The 16584-nt window shown below is 47.4% G+C and overlaps 1 protein-coding gene across 1 annotated transcript in view; it reads left to right on the plus strand.

The window, feature by feature from the left end:
* The first annotated feature begins 1583 nt into the window (after positions 1-1583).
* ECE1 (endothelin converting enzyme 1) overlaps positions 1584-16584 on the plus strand; it is a 191373-nt gene continuing 176372 nt past the window's right edge. The window contains exon 1 of the mRNA XM_069079292.1: positions 1584-1903. Coding sequence (XP_068935393.1) covers positions 1901-1903 — 3 coding nt within the window. The 5' untranslated portion in view covers positions 1584-1900. The remainder of the gene's footprint in view (positions 1904-16584) is intronic.

The following is a 16584-nucleotide window of genomic DNA, read 5'->3' on the forward strand; positions in this document are numbered from 1 at the left end:
TATATATATATATATATATATATATATATATATATATATATATATATTTTCCCCCCACCATAGTGTCTAACATGGTGCCATACCCTATGTATTGTTTATTTCTCTAGTGTGACACCTCCCATACTAAACTTTTATACTAACACCTTCCCACGGGGGACTTGGAGGAAGAACAGGGAATCTGCTGCTGGAGTTTCCAAAGGTAAAAGGCTTATCCATGTTGGGCTCAGGCTGCATCTCCTTTCCTTCTCTCCCTGCCCCCTTCACTTCCCCATACCTGAGACTCACAGGTAAATGTGGAGGTATAGTGGACAGGTGGTCAGGAAACCACCTGGATTCTAGCTGAAAACTGGCTGGTCTTGAAACCAAGGCAGCTAATCACTCTTCCAATTACTTTGAGGAAGTGATCTGGGTCAAACCCCTACCTCTCTAAGCCTCAGTTACCTAATCTAGTAAATGAGAATAATCATTCATATGCTCCCTACCTCACTTGGCTGTTGTGGGGAAACCTCAGAGGGCTATAGATGGTTGTGGATCCAGGCAGCTAGGTAGTGTAGTAGATAGAGTGCTGGACCTGGAGTCGGGAGCTGAATTCAAATCTGACCTCAGACACTAGTTATGTAATCTTGGGCAAGTCAATCTGTCTGCCTCGGTTTTCCTCATCTGTGGTAACAGCACCAAGCTCCCAAGGTTGTTGTACAGATCAGATGAAGTAATATCTGAAAAGAGCTTTGCAAACTTTAAAGTGCAATATAAATGCTGGTTATGGTTGTTTGTTGAGTTGGCAGGTCACCTGACACCTTTTGGTGCAGAGGAAAGAGGAGTGGGAGCCTTGGTTCAAGTGCCAGCTCTGTTACTAACTAGCTATGTGACACGGGAGTATTTTGATCTCTCTGGCCTCGGCTTCCTCCTTTGTAATAGGAGAAAATGAACCAGCTGGTGTCGAAGGCCTTTGCCTGCTCAATCCACACACAAGGCTAAAAGCACCAGTCCTTGGAGTATTTAAGTAGTGTTGGCTCTACCACTGACTTGCTGTGTGACCCTAGGCAAGTCACGTTTCATTTATGGGCCTCAGTTTCCTTCATCTGTAAAATGAGGGACCAGGATGAGATGATCCCTAAGATCCCATTCGGCTGTAATGTTTAGGACTCCCTAAACTCACTCACGTGTGTACACAAACGCCACACAAAAGCACACAGAGGCCTCGGCGGAGCCCCAGGCTGCACGCTTTTAGCGAGCAGCCGCCAGCCTAGACAAAGGTCACAGAGCCCCTGGAAGAGCGCCCCTGCGTGACCCACAGCTGAGTCCATCCCAATCCGGCGGAGCAGAGGGGACCCCAAGCTCCTGGGGCTGGGCCTGGCGGCAGCCGAGCCTCACACACCTAGCTTCCCCAGCCTTAGCCGCCCCCTCCCTCTCCGACGTACCTCCCCCACCCCGCTTCTCCCCAGAGGTCACCACGAAAGGGTTAAGGGCTGGGGTGAGGAAGTCCGTCCCACTGGCCCAATGATTGGCTGCTCGGTTCCGGCCCGTCCCCCCACAGCTTGGCCATAGGCCCGCTGGCCGGCTCCGCCCCACTCGGGCTGCCTGCTCCGGGGGAAGCGCGCAGCTCTGCTAAAGGGGGAGGCACAGCGCACAGCGCAGAGCGCACGGCGCCCCTGCTTCAGCTCCAGCTCCTGATCCTGCTCCTGCTCCCTCTCCTGCTCGCTCTCGGGCTTGCGCTCCCCATCGCTCTCCGGCTCCAGCTCCAGCTCCAGCCTGGGCTCAGGCTCTCACTCTTGATCGTGCTTCGACTTCGGTTCCAGCTCCGGCTCCAGCTGCCGCTCCGCGCGCGGCGAGCCATCCCTGATCCCTCCGGCGTCGGGGAGGCGGAGTAGGGCCAGGGAGAGCTGTCAGGAGCTGAGCTATGGTAAGGGCAGAACTCTCGGGGCTAAGGGCGGGCCTGAGCCCAGCTGTGCAGGTCGGGGTATGTCGGCTCGGCTTGGTGTGAATCGCTCTGGTTGGAACGAGCTGACTTCGGGGTATTCTAGAGCGGCCGCTGGAGGTCCTGAGCACAGCGTTCTAGAGCAGCCGCTCAAGGTTCCATTTCAGCCTTTCACAGCTGCCGGGTTGGGTTCGATTTCTGCGATCCAGAGTTACGAGATTAGGTTCGATTTGTGCGTTCCAAATTTGCGGGGTTGGGTTCGATTATTCATTCCAGCGCGACTCGTTTGGGTTCGTTGTCAGCTTTCCACACAGCCCGTTAAGCGTTCGATTTTGTCATTCTAGAGTCAGATTGGTTTTGTTTGTAGAGTCCCATAACAGCTGCTTTGGGCTCAGTTGTGAGGGTTCCAGTTTGCAGAACTGGTTTTGGTTCCAAGCGTAGAGCGATCGTTGCACTGGCTGAGCTTGGGTTTTTGAGCCTTGCAGTTGCGTTGGGTTCCAGTGTTCTAGAACTTGGGTTGGGTTCTCTTCAGAGCAGAACACCAGGGTTTGATTCCGAGAATTTCAGAGAGGCTGGTTTAGATTAGGTTGAGTTCAGGTTAGCTTCAGAGGGTTTTGGATCTGGGGTTGTCAGAGCCAGAGTGGGAAAAGCAGAGGTGGGGGACAGTCAGTGGAAATAGGATCTCCTCCCACCCTACTTGGGCACCCTGAATGTTTTCTTTTCACAGAGGGAGGCATGACTTAGGCAGCTGGGGAAAGGTGGTCTCAGATTGGAGCAAGGAGAGGTAAGACCCTTGTAGCTTGGGGAAGAGAGGACCTGGAATAAAGACAGAGTGGGGCAGGGGGTCCGGCCAGAGAAATCAAGTCAACAGAGCTAAGGGGGAGAAGAAAGAAGAGAGACTTTGAGATGGGAGGTAAAGAAGGGGTCAGGAGAGGTAGGAGGAGGCAGCTGAAATCCAGGAGGCCTAATTGGGTATTGTGGGATGATGAGAAATACCAGAGGGAGGGAGGAAAGGAGCTGAGGACTTACACTCTTCAAGGGAGAGAGAGATAGAGGAAAATGAGAGAGAAAGGGGAAAAGAGAAAAAAAATTGGGAGGAAGGGTGAGAACAGAAGGAACCATGTAGAAATCCCCCTACTGAATCCTTGGGAGGAGGAGCTAGAGGAGGGAGATTTGGGGGGTGCCTCTGCCCCAAACCCCAGTTTCTGGGGAAGGTTCCAGACTGTCATAGAAGGGAAAGGGAGCCAGAATTGGAGGTTATTATATTCCATTCTTCTTGACCACTCAGGTTCCTGGTAGCTGCCCCAACTTGCCTAGGCCTTGGACCTAGGAGAGAAAGGGGACAGATCAAACTGGGCATCAAGTGTCAGTTTCATAGGCCCAGGGTGGAAGTCCTGGGCCAGCAGGCCCCCCAAAGTCCGACACACCATGGCATCACAGAATGTCCAAGCTGGGAATCCTGAAAACATAAAATGTTGGAGATGGGAAATTTTTTTTGGGATGAGTTCACCTGAGTCTTTCATGTTAAAAGATGAAATAATAATAATCAACATATGTCCATTTAACATTGACAAAGCCCTTTATACCATTATCTCATTTGATCCTTTCAGTCATCTGGTTTTTTGGGGGACCACAGGCATTTTTATCTCTGTTTTACAGATAAAGAAACCAAAGTTCAGAGAGATTGTGGCCACATAGCTCGTAAGTGTCTGAAGTGAGATTTGAACACTGGCCTTCTTGTGTCTACAGCCACCACTTTATCTATCCTGCCATGCTACCTGGTGGAAAGATGGTCAGAGAAGTTAAATGACTCGTCTAATTTCCCTAGGCTAGTAAATCAAGCTGGGACTAGGACCCAGGTCTCCAGGTCTTTTTATTACCTCTTCCTGCTTCTTAGCAATAACCAGTCTGAAGCCTCTTGTATACTGGTGACTGGATGCCTGGATTCTAGGTTAGGTACTACCATTGTTCTACTGACCCTCAGTTTTTCTGCTCTGTGAAATGGGTATGAGTTCTCAGATTTGTGTGAAAGGCAGAGCTCTAACAGAAACTATTATTGTGAGTTCTGGGTGGCTGAGAGGAATAGGGCCATCAGGATGCACTGATAATCCAGGACCCAGCCAGTTACTAGTTAGACTGGGAGGTGAGAGATTTTGAGCTACTTACTTGTCTCTGGGCCTCCAGTTTCCTCATTTATGAAATGAAGGGAATAGAATTAGAAGGTTTCTAAGGCTCTTCCCAGCTCTGACATTCTCTGTTCTAAGGGCTCTCCCAGCTCTGATATTCTGTGTTCTAAGGCCCCTTCCAGCCCAGCTCTGACTTTCTATGTTCTAAGGGCTCTCCCAGCTCTGACATCCTGTGTTCTAAGGGCTCTCCCAGCTCTGACATTCTGTATTCTATGGGCTCTCCCAGATCTGATATTCTGTGTTCTAAGGTCCCTCCCAGCCCAGCTCTGACTTTCTATGTTCTGAGGCCCCTCCCAGCTCTGACATCCTGTGTTCTAAGGGCTCTCCCAGCTCTGACATCCTGTGTTCTATGGGCTCTCCCAGCTCTGATATTCTGTGTTCTAAGGCCCCTCCCAGCCCAGTTCTGACTTTCTAGGTTCTAAGGCCCCTCCCAGCTCTGACATCCTGTGTTTTAATGACCCTCCCAGCTCTGCCATTCTGTGTTCTAAAGGCCCTCCTAGCTCTGACATTTGTGTTCTTAAGGACTCTTTTAGCTCTGACATTCGTTTTTTAAATTTCCTCCAGGGAAGAGGAGCCCTGTGTGACTCTGATATTAAGTGCTGATCCTATAATAGGGGTATTCCCCCAATAGACTATTTTTTTCCTTTCCCAGCCTCCTTGCCAGCTGATTCCTCCTCATTCCTATAGCATTTGGCGACATATGTGTGTCTCCCACTCAGTTTTCCATTTACACTGTGTCTCCCCAGACATGATATTTTTAGCTCTATCTCTCAGAGATAGAAGGGACCTCCAAGGTCATGTAAGCCAGCCAGTCACCCAGTGCAGGCATCCCCTCTGCAGCATCTCCAACAGGTTGTCTCCCTGCCTTAGTTTGAATACCTCCAGCGACAGGGAGCTCACTCTACCTTTTGGCTCACGTCAAGTTACATTGAGGGAAGGGGAGCTTCAAGATGTCATTCTATCTGTGGCCTTGCCTCTTTGCAGGTCTAGCCTTCAATCATTCCAGAAAGATAGCCACTTTCTCTTAAAAACAACACAGGGGAGCCTCAGATCTGGTGTCGAATCCCAGCAGTTGTATGCCATTATTAGCGGCATGACCATAGACAAGGAGTTTATTCTCCAAGATTCTGGTTGATAATTTTTTTCTCCTCAGATCTATAAACAGGACTATTCTTTGTACTGTCTTCCTAACAGCTTTTGTAAAGAAAGACCCCAATGGAGTTTACTGAGAGACAGTTGCCTTGATTCTCTTTTGCTCATACCTCACATGGAAAGTCACCTCCAATACTAGAACTGAACTTGTTAGATGAATGAGTGATGGATTATCTAGTCCAGTCCCCATATTTTACAGGTGAGGAAACTGAGGTCAATTGCAGGGAAGCTACTGGCCCAGTCTGACACAGCTGCTAAGGAACAGAGTCTGGATTCACACCTAGAACCTCTCCAGGTCTTGTCAGGGGAGGAAATACTGTAACCACAGTGGGAAGAGTGACAGGTTTGGATTCATGTGTCTTAAGTCCAAACTGAGTAGTGTCACTTATTATCTGTGTGACCTTGGGGATTACTTCGCCTCTCTATGCCTCAGTTTCCTCATCTGGAAAATAAAGGGGTTGGACTGGGTGACCTCTAGGGTCCCTTCCAATTCAAGAGCTGTCATCTTAGAACAGCCTAGTAAGGGGCGGCTAGGTGGCTCAGTGAATAGAGCACCTGCCCTGGAGTCAGGAGGACCTGAGTTCAAATGTGACCTTAACATAAAAGCTAGTCATGTGACCTTGGGCAAGTCACTTAACCCCAATTGCCCTCCAAAAAGCTAAAAAAAAAACCAGCCTAGTGGTCCCCAAATCTAGGTTTTTTTCCAGGACAAGATGTTCCTACTGTTATTACTAACACTCATCATGGAACAATTAAATTTGTTCTGCTTGGGCCAAAAGATGAGAATGAACAATGGAGGGAGGTAGACAGAGGCAGATTTAGGTTCCACCAAGGGAAAAAACTTCCTTTCAAATTCACAAGTTCACATTCTAATTGAGGGAATGAAGTGATAATAGGAAGGTTGAGCAGCTGGGCAGATGGAAAGGCCAGGTGGTCTGGAGGCTTCAGCATAAGGTAAGGCCTAGTAACGATTAGAAATGACCAAAAGTCATATGGGCTACTTTGAGGGAGGTGAGGAGTTTGCCTTCTTTGGAGGTTTCAAGCTAGGGTTGTTTGACCACTTATTGGGGGTATTCTAGAGGGGATTCTTTTTCAACTACAGGTTGGACTAGCTGGCCTTTGAGGTCCCTTTGCTGAGATTTTGTCAACTCTGAATTCTAACTGGGAAATTCTACTTAGCATCAAACCTTGCTCCTTGACCATTGAATGAAGTTTTAGTATCATGGAAAGGAGGAAGATAATGCTTTGAGAACAATTTAACAAGCATCTATTACTCACCTACTTTGTGAAAGTCCTGAACAATGCACTGAAGAAGATATAAGTTAGAGGGTAGATAGAAAATAATGATGTAGTCCTTGTTCTCATGGAGCTTACAGTCTAATGAGAGAGGTTAGATTTTATGTTTAAAAAAAAATAACCTATTACATAGAGTTGAGTGGTTTAAGGGAGTTATTATTATCCCCACATTACAGAAAAACTGAGCATCAGAAAGGGAAGTGACTTACCCAAGTTCATACAGCTAATAGTAGATATTTACAGCTAGTAAGTATCCAGACTGAGACTAGAATCCATTTTTTTCTGACTATAAGTCTAGTGGACTTTCCCATCAGTGCTGTGGGTACTCGGAGGGGAAAGAGCTTACTTCTGGATATGTGTGTGTGTGTGTGTGTGTGTGTGTGTGTGTGTATACATATATATATATATATATATACACACACATCTGGGGGCTTTATGGAAAAAGTGGCATTTGAGCTAGGCCTTTAGGAATGGGCAAGATGGTGGAGCAGCTTGGTGGTCTTCCAAAGGGGCATTCTTTTTTCAAGTACAGGTTGGATCAGCTGCCCTTTGAGGTCCCTTCCCTGAGATTTGGGGGAGAGATCGGGCTGGCCAGACCTGTTAGAGCTCTTGCAGTGCCAGGCTGAGGAGCCTGGAAATGGATTCAGAGGACTGAGCCAGCTAATGGTGTGAGCTGTTGACGCCCATAAGTGCAGAGGGTTCCTGAGCCAGTCCCTGCTCTAGCCCCAGCTGAAGGAGTAATCCACCCAAGATCGGGTAACTCTAGGCTGCAGAGAAGTGAGGCCCTTTTACTCGGTGTTTTGCTGGACTCTCCTTTTCTGGGAGGGAGGGAAGGGGGCGTTGTTTGGGGATTTCGACACCATCCAAACAAAGCCATGTTCTTCCCTGCATGCTCAGCCAAGTTCCCTCCATCCCCCAGGGTTCTTCTTCATGACTTGTTCCCAGAGAGTTCACATTCCGTTTCCCAGCTACCCTCTGGATGGAGCTAATGGTCCCCAATTCCCCAGACCAGGCCATTAACCCTTCTAGGGCAGATGGAGACACCATGAAAAGCCTATAGGATTCTAGGGATCTTTGAAGCCATATAGACCAACCTCTTCAATTTACAGATGAGGAAACTGATGTTCAGAGATTGAGAAGCTTGTTCAGAGTTACACAGCTAGTGAATGTGGAGCTGGGGTTCGAGCCCAGCTCTCTTCCTTTCATGCCATAGGGCCAACTCAAATAGGATGAAATCCCCCGTGCGGGACAGTGGGTTCTTGCATTCATATGTTCCCCTTTTTTGGTGTGGTTATTCTTCAGCTGTCTTATAAAGTAGCACGGAATGGCTAAGGGACTCGTCTGAGGTCACACAGCATTTTAAAAAATAGACCTAAGTCTAGCATAAAACATCTTAGTAACTCATGTTTCTTTAGTGCTTTCAAGTTTAATAATAGCTAAGACTTGTACACACCTACTGTGTGTCAGGCACTATACTCAGTGCTTTACAGATATTTCATTTGATCCTCACAGCAACCCTGGGAGGTAGCTGCTCTTATTGTCCCTATTCTACAGATGAGGAAACAGAGGCAGACAGAGGTTAAATGACTTGCCCAGGGTCACACAGCTAGTACATGTCAGAGGATTTGAACTCAAGTCTTCTTGACCTCAGACCCAGGACTCTACCCTTTGCTCCAATTAGTGTTTCACTGCAAGGTGGCCATGTGGTGTGGTGGACAGAGTCCTGGTTCAGGAGTCAAAAGATATGATCTACTTCTCAGTATCTATGAGTCACGGTGCCTCCCTTTTCCTAGGCCTCAGTTTTCTCAATTGTAAAATGAAGGGGGTGGATTGACAGCCTCAGAGGTCCTTCCACCTCTAGAACTCAGATCCTATAATGCTGCAAGTTTAGGTGTCCACATAGTGCAGAAAGTCTGTGAGCCACCCAGACTCACACAGCTGGGGGGCTAAAAATGGGGATTTGAACCCATGACTGTCTGGACTCCAAGTCTGGTGCTCCTCCCACACTGTCTTCCCTGTACGTATAAACACCCAAAGGTTTACAAAATAAACCTGTGAGATGCATAGCAGAAGGATTGGTACCCCCATTTATAAAAGTCAGGGGGTCATGGGTTCAAGTCCTCCACTGGACATGTCCCTGGGCATGCTTTACAAGTTGCACCTGCTTTGGGAGAGAGAGTTCCTCCTTGGCATATCCCTCTACCAGTGACATCACAAGTGCATCCTTATCCCCATTTTACAGATGACAAAACTAAGCCTCAGTGAGGTTTAAGTGATCTCTCCCCCCCCACACACACATTAGCAGATAAATTCATGTCCAATGATGTTTCTGATACACTGCCAGTCTCACAACTAAGGTGTCCCATGCCACAGTCCTCAGTTCTACTACTAAGCAAAGACTCGGAGGTGGAAGAGTATAGAGTGTGTTCAAGAAGGGTAGGGTAGAGGAGATGAGCTCTGCAGTTGGATGGATTGTAAAGTACATGGCACAAAATAGTATGATGTGAGATGGAAATGTAAATTGGAGCTAGATTCTGAATGGCCTCGAATACTAGGCTTTGGACCTTGTTGCAGAGGCAGTAGGGAGCCATCGAAGGTTCTGCCGGAGCCAGATGTTGTGTAATCTGGCAGCTCTCCCTCACTCCCCGGGAGTCCCTTCCCACGCAGCTTGGCCCAGAGCTAAGCTCAGGGCCACCCTGGGAGTGAGATCATCCTAGGGAGCTAAGGACAATAATAAATACAGTGGATGACAGAACAGTCTGTGGAAATAGGGTTCCAGGTGTCTTGTGGAAAGCCCCAGGTGGTGTGTGGGGCCAGAAGGGCGAGAGGAGGGGCTGGACCCACAGGCAGGGGGAAGCACCCTTTGGAGAAGCCAGTGCTTGGAACCTGAACTGTCATCCCAGGCAGGGTCTGCCAAAGGCCAGTTGTTGGTTATAGGATTTACTCATGTTTCCCTTTCAGAACTGGAGATGGACAAATTGTTCTGTTTGGAAACTTTATAAATAACATTGATACCTTGTTTCACCAACAGAATCAGGGCAGCTGCAAGACTGGGGAAGGAGGGGCTTGGGAGCTTCCCATCTGACTTGGCTCTGATTCTCCCTCAGGGGCTTCCAATAGCAGACTTCACCACTCTCCACTCCCACTTTCTGTTTCCCCTAGTTCTCATTGTTCATGTTGTCCCTCTCCTTGGGAAAGAATATTGACTCAGGGGTCAGAGGGCTCTGGGGTCAAATCCGTTCGGCTGTTTATTACCTGGGTGATCTTGGACAACTTACCCTCCTTGAGCCTCAGTTTCTCCATCTGTAAAATAATCCTATAGATGGCTTCTGAAGCCCCTTCCAGGACACTGTGACTCCCCTCCCCAACCTAGTCTCTGTTAAAAATCCTCGTTGTTCAAGACCCAGCACACAGAACATGTTCTCCCAACCGCCACCCTGATGAAAGAACCGCCTCAGATTTCTCCTACCTCCAGCATCTGGCTATCCCTGGTATCACAGGATTTGTGATATCAACCCCATGAGATGAAAAAAAAAATCACTGATGGATATTCTGCCCATTTTCCAGAGAAGGAAACTGAGGCTCAGAAAGATGCCTTAGGTCACACATCTAATGATTGTTGGGTCTGGGATATAAACTTTATGTCCTATGTTTTTTGTTGTTTTTTTGGCTGCAAGTCTCTGCCACCCAACAAGGTCCAAAGGAAGAAGAGAGAAAGATCTAAGTAAGATATGGTCTTTCCTTAAAAAAGAGCTTGAGGGGGCAGCTAGGTGGCGCAGTGTATAGAGCACCAGCCTGGAGTCAAGGAGGATCTGAGTTCAAATCCGACCTCAGACACTTAACACACACCAAAAAAAAAACCAAAACCTAGCTGTGTGACCTTGGGCAAGTCACTTAATCCCAACTGCCCTCCAAAAGGCAAGAAAACAAAAGAAATAAAAAAGAGCTTGAAGTTTATAAAGAACAGTGTGGTATCATGGATAGAGATAGCCTGAGGATCTAAGTTTAGGGCAGGAGCCCCTATCCCTGTCTTACAGTCTAATGGGAAATAAGGTGTATAATGATATTGATAACCCAGATAAGCAAATATTAAGTGACTAGGAAGGGGCTGGGCACCGAGGGGTCTGCGATCCCTGACTGCTAGGAGGCCCCAGCAAAGCCTGAGCCAGGGAAGGGGAGGGACTTCTGCTGGAGGAGAAGGGGAAGAGGGGGGAGCCAAAGTCGTAACCGTCAAGGCTTAATCAATGGGAGGTGCCAGTCTGGCTGGAGACTCATCCTCAGTGCACAATCAAATGACCAGTGGGAGACTCAAAGCCACAGGATTCTGTAGAAACCAGGTCCGGGGGTGGGGGAGAGCAGTGTGAGCCAGGACCAAAGGTTCCTGGAGCAGCCCTTCCCTACTTCTCTTTTTTCCTTTCATCATTTCCTCTGATCTCATGTTTTTACACAGTGATCAGAAGTGAGGGATGAGGGACACTGAAAATGACTGCTTTCCTGGCAAGATTGGCATGGGGTTTGGAGGGAAGGGGGGGGCAACGGGAACATGGTCACTTTCTTTTTTAAAACGGTGTCTTATTTTTTCCAGCTACATGTAAGAACAAATTTTAAGGTTGAGTTTTAAAAAATTTTTGAGTTCCAAATTTCCTTCCTCCCTTTCCTCTCCCTAAGACAGTAAGCAATTTTATATAAGTTATATATGTGCAATCATGTAAAACATATTTCCATATTAGTCATGTTGTGAAAGAAGAAAGAGACCCAAACAAAAAAACTATGAAAAAAATAAAGTGAAAATAATATGCTTCAATCTGCGTTTAGACTCCATCAGCTTTTTCTCTGAATATGAATAGCATTTTTCCTCATTAATCCTTTCGAATTGTCTTGGATCATTGTATTGCTGAGAAGAGCTAAGTCATTCATAGTTGACCTTAGTACAGTAATGCTGTTACTATGTAAATGTTCTGCTTCTGATAATTTACTTTGCATCAGTTCATATAAGGGTTTCTAGGTTTTTTTTAAATCTGCCAGCTTGTCATTTCTTATAGCACAGTAGTATTCCATTGCATTCATATACCACAGTTGTTCAGCCATTCCCCAATTGATGGGCATCCTCTCAATTTCCAATTCTTTGCCATCACAAAAAGAGCTGGTATAAATATTTTTTATACAAGTAGGTCCTTTTCCCTTTTTTCTCAAACTCTTTGAGATACAGACTCAGTAATGGTATTGCCAAAACAAAGGATGTACATAATTTTATAATCCTTTGGCTATAGTTTCAAATTGCTCTCCAGCATGGTTGGATCATTTCACAATTCCACCAATGATGCATTAGTGCTCTCGTCCAACATTTATCATTATTTTCCTGTCATTTTAGCCAGTCTGATGGGTGTGAGGTGGTACCTCAGAACTGTTTAAATTTGCATTTCTCTAATCAATAGTGATTTAAAGTATTTGTTCATATGACTATAGATAGATTTTATTTCTTCATCTGAAAACTGCTGGTTCCTGTCCTTTGATGAAGGTGATCACTTTCAAAGAAAGTGTTATTTGCTTGCCCAGAGGGCAAGTAGCTAGTTGCTACTTGCTTTTCACCACTCACACTTTAAATCTGGAATGACAGGGAAGATGTGGGCTCTGCCCCAGATTTCCTGTGGGACTTTCAGCAAGTCACTTAATTTCCCCATGCTCCAGTTCCTTCATCTGTAAAATGAGAGAGTTGGACTGGATATTCTCAAAGGTCCCTTCCAATGATCCTGGGCTCTCTTCCATTGTATCAATGACCCTGAAATACTGCCTCTTCTTTGAAGCCTTCCTTAGTTGGACATAGTGGCTTTCCCTTCTCCTGCCAGGGAAGACTTCAGTCTCTCCTAGATCCCCCTGTTTGCTGTTCATCTTGATTCCTGTTCCCACCCTTCAGTTCTGTGCCACCCCTGTGAAAATTCACTTGCTCACCCCTGCCTGGCCATTCCTGCCTGCCACATCTGCTGAGTTATGCCTGCATCTGGCCACACATATATGATTCTCATCTCAGATGCTTCAGTGTCATGGAGAGTGTCCTGGATGAGAGGTGGGAGGGCTTCCTTTGAATCTGTGCTCTTCCTCTGACGGAATGACTAGGAGTAAATCATTTCCCCCTTTGGAGCTATAGTTTCCTCATCTGTATAATGGGGACAAGGACACTTCTACTCCTATGACACAATGATTTTGAAAGAGGGATGTGAACTTGCAAGTCACTATGACGATGTGAGCTAATGTCATTCTTTAGATCTGAGAGGGCAGGGACTCTCTTCCTGTGAAACTCAGGATCACAGATTGGCATTTTATAAAGGCTCTAGATGATGGTCATTCTGACCTTTCTCTTCTTGTATGATCCCTGCCCATTAGTGTTAGTTGTGATTGATTCTAAGCTCAGGTCATCTGTGAGCTGCATGGGAGGCACTCCACAAGGAAGGAGGTGAAAGAAACAGCAGGTACCCCTCCCCGAAATCTCTGAAATGTTGGTAGCTTTTATTACCTCCTAGATTCACAGAATGTCAGAGCTGGGAGGGCCCTTAGAACACAGAATGTCAGAGCTGGAGGGTCCTTAGAACCCAATATCAGAGCTGAAAGGGCCCTTAGAACACAGAATGTCAGAGCTGGGAGAGCCCTTAGAACACAGGGTATCAGAGCTGCAGGGTCCTTAGAACCCAATATCAGAGCTGGAAGGGCCCTTAGAACACAGAATGTCAGAGCTGAGAGGGCCCTTAGAACACAGAATGTCAGGACTGGGAGGGCCCTTAGGACACAGAATTTCAGAGCTGGGAGGGAGTTTACAACAGAGAACAGCAAAATGAGAGGAGAGCCTAGAATAGAGGATGTCCAAGCTGGGAAGAGGGGTCCCTTAGCACACAGAATGTTAGAGTTGGAAGGGGACTTAAACAATGTAGAATATTAGAATGTGGAATGTCAGAGATGGAAGAGAAGATGTTACTTTCAGTGCCAGTTCAAAAGAGATCTTTGAATGGCCTAGTTAGGACACAGAATGTTAGAGCTGGGAGGGGTCTTAGAAACTGTCTAGCTTAAGGCCCTTATTTACAGATGGGGAAACTGAGGCCCAGGGCTGTGAAGTAACTTGCCTGTAGTCACGTAGTTAGTAGTATAACCATGACTAGAACTTGGGTCCTAGCTGCGGATACAGCAGCATCATGGTGACCACTTCTCAGAGAAAACACACACACACATACATATACACACATACTCCCCTTGACAGAGTATGGGGTCTTCTCCCCTGATTGAGTCTCCTGGTATCAGGCCAATATTGACATCACAGGTTTACACTGACACTAGTGTTTACAGTGTAATCTTATTCCTTCTGGCTGCCTCCCTAACACTTGGCAGAGGTGAGGCAGGAGGGAGGGGGTCTGAGGGAGAGATACTCCCCTTGCCTGTTGGGACTAGTGCCCCTGCTCACACACACTGCAAAAAGATCCTTCCCTAGCCACCCACTCCACAGCCTGGTGTTTGGGCCCCAGGGCAGGAGGGAAATGGGGGGAGGGCCCCCTCAGGAATGATTGGGGGAGGGGGACTGCCATCGCCTCAGCCCAGTCAAGAAGCTATCCTCCAGTTCCAAATTGACCACCATCATTTATGCTCCCGAAGATCCCTCCCGGCTCTGCATGCCTTTTCCACCCTGCGATCCTAGCCTTAGAAGTGGGAGGACTTAGAACTTGGAGGTCTTCTGGGCCAACCTTCTCTTTTTACAGACATAGATACTGAGGCCAGAGATGTCCAATGATGTGTACTTGGCAGGGCCTGGATATGACCTACCACCTGAATTCATCAGGGCTTCCAGTATTCCCCATTACCTCTTTGGGATCTCCCACCTTTAAAATTCTGTGCTGACGTCCTCATGTTCTAAGGGTCCTCCAGGCTCTAAAACTTTTGGCTTCTACAACATAGGCATGTATTGGTGCTGGCAGGAAGTACCTCAGCAGTTCAAAGAAGGGGATCAGTGAGCAAGGCATCCTCTTTGAAGGAGGTGGTAAAATTAGGATGAGGTAGGCCCATCTTGGGAGGCAGCTAGGTGACTTAGTGCATAGAGTGCTGGGCCTGGGGTCAGGAAGACCTAGCCTCAGATACTTACTAGCCAAGTGACCTTGGGCCAATCACTTAATCTCTGTTAATCGAGGAGGCAGTTAAATGTCTCAGTGAATAGAGCACTGGGTCTATAGTCAGGAAAACCTGAGTTCAAATCTGACCTCAGATACTTACTAGTTGTGTGACCTTGGGCAAGTCACTTAACCTGTTTGCCTTAATCCATCGGAGAAGGAAATGGAAAACGAGTCCAGTATCTCTTTGCCAAGAAAAGCTCATGAACAGTGTGGTCCACAGGTTTGAGAAGAGTTGGACATGACTAAATAGTAACAACAAGGTCCATCTTGGCTTCTGCCCAAGGAAGTTTCTTTTTGAGGTTACCTGAAAGGCCTTTGTCTAACATTCTCTGCCTCAGGCCCCCTGCTCCCACATCTGTGAGGGACAAGGCTCAAGCCTTTGTGAAAAAACCTTCCTACCCCACCCCCATCCCCCCTTCCAGGAGGTCCCTCTTTGGAGAGAGCCACCCAGGGTCTGGCCTTGTGGGAATATCAAATCATAGACTCCCAGGCAAACTCTGCAGAGCTCTGGAGTGGCCAGACCCTGGGCCGCTGTCCAGCATCCCTGCCTGCATTTCCGTTCTGTCTCCAAACACAAATATCCGATTCCACTTTTGCTCCTGGGAGGGCGGCTTCTTGAAGGGAGGGAGAGCTACCCGATATCGAAATAGCAGTGACCTTGGCACCCTGGTCCTGGATCTGGAGGGACGGGGAGCTAGGAGAGAGACAGACAGACACAACTTGGTATAGTAGAAATAATAACAGCAATCACTTTCATGTGGTGCTTTAAGGTTTGAGAGGCCCTTTACAAAGATCTAATTCAATCTTCACAACAACCCTGGTAGGTAGGTGATGTTATTATTCCCATGTTACAGAGGAGGCAAGTAGAGGGTAAGTGCAAGGTCATACAGGTAGCAAGTGTCTGAGGCTGGATTTGAATTCTGGACTTCAAAAAAAAAAATCTAATGTGCTAACCACTGTACCACTTAGCCAGATTATAATCCAGGCTGTACCCCTGGAGACTTCTTTTGAAAAGTCATTCTGTCAGTGAGTGTATTAAGCACCTACTATGCCCCAAACACTATGCTAGGTGCTGGGAAGGGGAAGGGCACAGGAGTGATGAACTTTCTGGGGGAAGGAAGTGTATGGCAAGAGTGACATTTTTAGTGGTCTTACATCTCCTTCCAGTCTGCAGGGAAGAAGACAGTTCTGTGGCATAGGGCAAGACAAGGCCCTGGGTTTTACTCCTAGCCACTGGTGACAGGGTATTAGAGTCCCATAAAAGTAGTACCTTGGTTTCAGGCTGTCTCTTTCCATTAAATGGCTTCTGTATCTGTTAAAATGGCCTCCCTGGGAGCTTTAGGAATAGTGAGGAAGGCAGCCTGTCAGAGTTCATAAAGGCAGTATGGAAAGAGGAGAGGATTGGGAGGCAGCAGACCTGGGATTGTCTTGGATGATACAGTGAAGTCAGAGGTCCTGGGTTCAGATCTTCCTGCTGGTGACCAGGGAAGTCTTCCCTTCCCTGGGCATTAGTTTCTTCATCAAGAACATGAAGGGATTGGGCTAGATGGCTTTGAAGTTCCCTTCCAGCTCTGGGTCCAGGTGAAATAAGTGGGTTGGCTGAGCATGGTGGCACATGCCATCAGGAGTAGCTGATCTGGGGTCTGCACTGAGATTGTCATTGGCTTGTGGAGCTCCTTGGATCAGGGGGCCACCTGGGGGCCTAAGGAAGAGCAAGTCTGAACTCTTGGACTCAGCTCTAGTGGGATCAGGTCTATGAGGAGTCCCTAATCAGGACACCTGGTCAAAAGAAAGAAAAGGAGGAAGGGAGGGAGGAGGGGAGAAGAAACAAAAGGAAAAGGGAGGAAGGAAGAGAAGGAAAGAAGGAAGGGAGGGAGAGAAGGAA

This window comes from Petaurus breviceps, unplaced genomic scaffold, assembly GCF_028583685.1.
Source record: "Petaurus breviceps papuanus isolate PSGF00001 unplaced genomic scaffold, PetGlider_PUasm1.0 91041, whole genome shotgun sequence".
Lineage (NCBI taxonomy): Eukaryota > Metazoa > Chordata > Mammalia > Diprotodontia > Petauridae > Petaurus > Petaurus breviceps.